This window comes from Lathyrus oleraceus, chromosome 4 (assembly GCF_024323335.1).
Source record: "Lathyrus oleraceus cultivar Zhongwan6 chromosome 4, CAAS_Psat_ZW6_1.0, whole genome shotgun sequence".
In the NCBI taxonomy this organism is placed as follows: domain Eukaryota; kingdom Viridiplantae; phylum Streptophyta; class Magnoliopsida; order Fabales; family Fabaceae; genus Lathyrus; species Lathyrus oleraceus.
Window position 1 is genome coordinate 492525921 of NC_066582.1, and position 7028 is coordinate 492532948.

The 7028-nt window shown below is 36.3% G+C and overlaps 1 protein-coding gene across 1 annotated transcript; it reads left to right on the forward strand.

Moving 5' to 3' along the window:
- Positions 1–1167: 1167 nt before the first annotated feature.
- LOC127076616 (2-alkenal reductase (NADP(+)-dependent)) lies at positions 1168–2834 on the forward strand. The gene is made up of 4 exons (XM_051018321.1): positions 1168–1576; positions 1664–1841; positions 1931–2180; positions 2257–2834. The coding sequence occupies exons 1-4, from the start codon at positions 1349–1351 to the stop codon at positions 2633–2635; spliced, it is 1035 nt and encodes a 344-aa protein (XP_050874278.1). The 5' UTR covers positions 1168–1348; the 3' UTR covers positions 2636–2834.
- Positions 2835–7028: the final 4194 nt, after the last annotated feature.

The window sequence follows — 7028 nt, forward strand, 5'->3', positions numbered from 1 at the left end:
TAGGAGTCTCTTCCACCATTGTTGCGGTAGTTTCCTCTACCTCTACTCATGGGCCATTTTTCCTTCAGTTTCTTGTCCTTTCCAGCGAAACGAGCTTGCAAAGCAACTTCAACCTTTGCTTTGTCAATATTCCTTTCCTCAATTTTGTGCTAATGAGTCTCAAGATAATTTTGCAACTCTTCTTTACTCATAGTTTAAAGATCCTTAGATTCTTCAATGGAAACCACTACATTATTGAATATTAGCGTCAACGATCTCAAGATTTTATCAACCACATACCGCTCGGTGATTGTCTCTCTACAAGCTTTCACTTTATTCATCAATCTTGTGATTCTTGTAGTAAATTCATTAATGGATTATTTCTCCTCTATTTGAATTAACTCCAATTGCCTCTTGTGAGTTTGTAACCTCACCACCTTTGCCTTATCAGCTCTTGCTTAAATTTTCTCCAAGATTTTCCAAACGTGCTTTGAGGATGTGCAGTCACCAACCTTCTTAAAGTTATTAGCATTAACGCATTGATGAATGAGATATGAGCTTTAAAATCTTTCGTCTTCTCCTCCTTGTGCGTAGTTCTTTATGCAGTCGTTACACCTTCTACAAGTGGATTAACACCATTCTTGATTACTTTAAGAACATCTTGATAACCAAACAATACCTTCATTTATTTGCACCATTTGTCATAATTATTCACATCGAGAATTTGGAGATTCGCAGGGATACATTCACATTCATTGGAGATGGAAAAATATTTCCGCACACTAAGTATACAATTAAAGAACCAGACTCTTGATGTTAAGGTGAAAATATGGCATTTTAAAATTAATGATCCAACATGGGTATTTATACAATCATATAAAACAATATAGTTAACCAACTAATGAGAATTTTTATTTTTAGAATTGCAACCGAGTGCATATTCGGTGCAATTGGTTGTGTTAAATCTCTGTTTTATAAAATCTACAATTCGCAGGAATGAACTTTTCTTGAAAAGGAATGGTTTGAGATTTTTTTTCTTTTCAAAAGAGCAGTATGGAATTTTAATTTTAAATATGGATAGAAAACTCTCAGATGCTAATTTTTAAAGTTGAGCATACCAAATATGTCGTTTACACACAATAATGTAATATAAAAGTTTAGAATTTCATCATTTATTTTGACTAGGAGACTTTTTCATCCTAAACAATTTATTTTAAAATTCTTTCATAATGAATCCACACACGAAAGTTGACATTTATGTTTTTAGTTTCTCTTTCACATTCCAACTTTTGTTAAACATTTCTGAGTTTTATGTTATAAATAAACAGAAATCAGGTTCAACAATCAAAAAACATAGCAATTAACTAAGATGGCGCAAGTTAAGAACAAGCAAGTGATTCTGAAAGATTATGTTACTGGTTTCCCTAAAGAATCAGACATGAACATAGTTGACAGTACCATAACTCTAAAGATTCCAGAAGGTTCCAACGATCTTGTTCTGGTAAAAAACCTCTACTTGTCTTGTGATCCTTACATGCGGGGTCTCATGAACAAACCACAAGGAACCGCCAGTCCTCTTGCCTACTCCCCTCAATCTGTAAGTCAATATACTTTTCTGAGCAAAACCCATTTCGGTATATGCAAAATTAAGCCATAAAGTAGCTTTTTTTATGTGTAATTGCAGGCGATAGCTGGTTGTGGCGTGTTGAAAGTTCTGGAATCTGGACACAAAGGTTATAAGGAAGGTGATTTGGTGTGGGGGTTTACGAAATGGGAAGAGTACAGCTTGATCCCTGCAGCTCAAATACTTTTCAAAATTGAGCATACTGATGTTCCACTTTCTTACTATACCGGAATTCTCGGTATGTATTCAACAATTTCAATTTATATCATGTTATTTTGTCACTGTGTTGTGTCTTTTGACATATGTTGTGTTTTTGTTCGAGTACAGGTATGCCGGGAATGACTGCTTATGCAGGTTTCTTTGAAGTAGGAAGTCCTAAGAAAGGAGAGAATGTTTTCGTTTCGGCTGCATCTGGTGCTGTTGGACAACTTGTTGGACAATTCGCTAAATTGCACGGTTGCTATGTGGTTGGAAGTGCTGGAACTAAAGAAAAGGTGGATCTGTTGAAGAATAAATTTGGATATGATGAAGCCTTTAACTACAAAGAAGAACCAGACCTCAATGCAGCATTAAAAAGGTCAGTCAGTCTATAATCGTTTCGCGGATATAAGGCAGAACATTCTGTATAGTAACACGAGACATATGTAAATCAGGTATTTTCCGGAAGGCATTGACATTTACTATGAGAATGTTGGAGGAAAGACACTTGATGCTGTACTCTTGAATATGAAACTCAATGGTCGCATACCTGTGTGTGGAATGATCTCACAGTATAATCTTACGCAACATGAAGGCGTAACGAATTTGGCACATCTTGTGTATAAACGGATTCGTATGCAAGGTTTTGTTGTAGGTGATTTCTATCATCTGTATGCCAAATTCTTGGAGTATGTTCTGCCTTATATCAGAGAAGGGAAGGTTGTGTATGTGGAAGACATAGCTGAGGGACTTGAGAAAGGCCCTGCAGCATTGGTGGGATTATTTAGTGGTCAGAATGTTGGGAAACAAGTGCTTGTTGTTGCTCGTGAATGAATTCTGGTGCTTTCATTTTATTTATGTTGAATAATAAGATCTCTCTGTATGGCTTTGTGCAATATTCTTTCTAAACTATAGTATTGATTGTAATTGCTTGCTTCTGTGACATCTTAGGATAGATAAAACCTCTGATATATTCTTCTTTGTTACTTCTAATAGTATATTTACTAATTTTATTAAGTTTTATTTGCGGTCATTGTTATTAACTTTAATTTTGCATTTTGAGTTTGTTGGTCATGAAAGGGTTCAGGAATCATTACATCGGGCTTTAGGAACAACCATATAAATGAGATAAACATCACGTATTAATCTAAAATCTTAAAGCATTGGGTTTATGGGTTTTTTCATTTATAAAGTGTTTAACATTCACTTTTTCACCCGATGTGAGACTCATACGCACACTTGATATACCAATAAAATTGAATGTGTGTTGGTGGTCCGACTTGTGTTGGTATTTGACACTAACAAGACACAGAAACAAAAACGTGATTAAATTAAAGCAATTCTATTTTTTTTAAAGTTATTAATGGTGTCTATGTGTGTCTGAGTCACATCAGTGTTTGAATCAGTACTTCATAACTCAAAATAATATGTGCTCAGAGTGATACAACTTTAATATGTGATGTTGAAAGAAACTTGTTGGAGCATTTACGCAAATATAGATTAGAGTAGAAAGAAACACACAAAGACATTGTTCACGCAGTTCACTCAAATTACCTACATCTGCGATTAAAGAGCATCTATAGTTTTATCTTATTGATTTGTTATGAATTTCACACATTAGGGTTTCAGTGTTACGAACATATATAGGGATACTAATGATCCAGATTACAATAATATCCCTAAACCGCTCCGCAACCCCGCCCCTTAACCAATTAACATTACCTATGAGTCAAACTCAATAGAACTCAACCATAATTCAATTTTTGCTTAAAAATTATTTTATAGAAGAAACTTTTTTCGACGGTTATGGATTCCATTAAATTCAGTGTACACTATTAATAACATGTTTGGTTTAGCTTATGTCAAACATCGCTTCACCGTGAAAAAGTGAAGCTGGATAAAGTAGCCTCTGGGCTAGACACGCGTCTCTTAGTTTTCCACCGCAAGAATAAAGACATACCATTTTGTAGACCACTTATCATCCAAATCACCTACATAGTCAAAATCCACATATCCCATAACTGATGGAATACCCTGCTCCGTGCTGAACATGATACCACGATCCGTTGTACCTTTCAAGTACCTTAGGATCCACTTGAATGCTTCTCAATACTGCTTCCCTGACTTGGACATAACTTGCACACTTGACTAACTGCTTGTGCCAAATCAGGTCTAGTGCAAACCATAACATACATCAAACAATCAACTGCACTGACATAAGGAATCTTAAACATATCTTCAATCTTTAAGTGTGTCTTCAAATCAATCTCAGAGTTTTTCCATCCCAATAATATTCTTTGCAACACCTGGATCCTTCATATCAAAATCCTTACCCAACATGGTCTTCAACTCATTTATATCACACAAATGTTTGGCAGCAATCACCATATCATCAATATAAAGTAACAGGAAAATAAAAGAGTCGTTGTCAAGATTCCTCACATAAACACAACAATCATAATCACACCTTCTACAACCAACTGGGACATGTACGAATCAAAGTTTTTGTATCATTTCCTTGGAGACTTCTTCAAGCCATACAAAGACCTCTTCAATTTACAAACAAGCCTGCCATGTCCAATGTCACTGAAACTCTCTGGCTACTGCATATAAATTTGCTCATCTTGATTACCATGAAGAAAAGATGTTTCCATATCCATATGCTTTAAATACATATCCATACTGGCTACTAGGGCCAATACTTTCCTAATAGAAGTGTGTCTAACCACTGGACTGAAAATCTCATCATAATAATCCCCTTGTGCTGTGAATACCCATTTGAAACTAGGCAAGCTTTGAACTTTTCCACTTTCTTTTCTATTACTGCTAGCTTTTTATTGTACACCCACTTGCAACCAATAACTCTCTTTCCCTATAGTATCCGGACAAGATCACATGTCTCACTCTTTTTCAAGGACTCCATCTCCTCCAGCATAACACCCATCCACTTATCTTTCTCCTGGATAGCCATAACCTATCAAAAAGTAGAAGGGTATCTGAATTGGTAAAAAAACATATGTTGATCAGTCTTCAAACCCATATCTCACTAGAGGTGTAATACGACGAGGCTCCCTATCACACACAAGTGTATAGTCTTGTACTCCACCTGAATCTTGAACTCCGCCTGAATTTGAGCCTTGTTCATCCTGTTGTTGGGCTCCAACCTACCTTGGACTCACTGGTGACTCCTCGATGTCCACCTGAATCTTGTCCTGACTGGAATTTTCTACCTCAGTATTTGGCACAACTATCACATTTTACTGTTTCAACATCGACTACTCATAAAATACAACATCTCTACTGACAACCACCTTCGTCTTAACTGGATCCCAAAACTTGTTCCCCTTGACACCTTTATTGTAACCAATAAAGATGCACTACTTTGACTTGAGGTCAAGTTTAGACCGATCTTCACTGGAAATGTACATATATGATGGACACAAAAAAATCCTCAAATATTTTAGATCAATAGAGTTACATGTCCATACCTCATCTACAAATTTTCTATCCAATGAATCTTGTGGTGATGTGTTGACTTGATAGCATGCCATATTAATTGTTGCTGCCCATAAACCTATTGAAAGACCGACATTCAACCAAAGGCACCTTGCTTTCTCTATTAGAGTTATGTTCATCTTATCTGCAACACCATTATGTTGTGGTGTCTTTTTCACAAAAAAGTTTCTCTGGATTCCATTCTCCTCACAGAAATGCATGAACTTCTGGTCAGTGTATCCAATTCCATTATCATACCACAAATACTTTATTTCTCCCTTAGTTTGGTTCTCAACCTATTCCTTCCATATTTTGAACATGGGGAAGACCTCAAATTTATATTTCATAAAATAAATCTAGACCTTACGAAAAAAATCATTAGTGAATGTCACAAAGTAACTGAAACCTTCAACGAATGGCTCTTGTGTAGGCCCTCATACATCATAATGGACATAGTGTAAGATTCCCTTTATCTTGTGTTTCCCGGTCTTGAAACGAACTCTACATTATTTCCCAAGAACACAATACTTTCACAATCCAATTATACAACTGCAAAAACCCTTCAACAAATTCCTCTTATGTAGTTCTATCATCCTACGTTCATTGAGCTAACCCAAGCGCATGTTCCACATTTTGGTTAAATCATTATCAGTTTCAACAAATGCTACATCACCCATAATTGTGCTCCCAATAACTTATAAATGTTACCTACCTTCCTCCTTGGCCTCATCAATGTCTTTGCACCCTTGCTAAACCTCATGATGTCTCTATCTCCAAATGATTAGAAAGAACAAATATTCGCTTGAAGTGTACCCAAAGAAATCAAATTCTTCCTTAATTCTGTAACATAACGCACCTCACTCAACATGCGCATGCCACCATCATCCAAAGTAGTTTTAATTTCCCCCTTTCTAGTGATGGTACAAGTTTTATCATCACATGAATAGACAAAACCAAAATCACCCGATTTAAAAAAGTTGAATCTCTCCTGTTGTAGCGTCATATGGTAGGAGCGCTCAGAATCAAGGATACATGCATCAATTCACTTTCCTGATGAAACACAAAGAAAATCCTCTTCACTGCAGGAATGTCAGTTTGAACTACATTTTCTGAACTATTGTTGCCCGACTTTTTAGAACAACCCCTCTTCCAATGGCCAATTTCCTTGAAACCATAACATTCTAATGTTTTTTTGTCCTTGGACTAGAACCTATTTTTCTTTCCAGAACCCGCTGCCTTAACCTTGCCTCTTCCCCTGGTCTTACCTCCCTTCATAAACAAACCTTCACCTGAACTTCCTCTACATTTTAGCGACGTTGTACGTGTTGCAAAAGGGTAGAATAAATATAGTCCAACGTGATTGATTTCTTCCTGTATGTAAGAGTGGTCACCAAGTTCTCATAAGGGCTTGGTAAAAAGCATAACAAAATAATGGCTTTATCCTCATCATCAAACTTCACACCAAGACATGTCAAATCAACGAGGATGTTGTTGAAAGTGTTAATATGAGCCTGGATATCACTTCCTTCTTGCATCTTCAGGCTATAGAGACACTACTTCGTGAATAATTTGTTCATGAGCGTCTTGAACATATACTGATTTTCCAATTTATCCCAGAAATCCTTCGGAGTTGTGAGGTCCAGGATACGATTCATCACGTCATCAAAAATACAATGTCTTATCAAACTTACGACCTTCTCCTTCATCCTGTACCAATAAATGGTTGTGATGT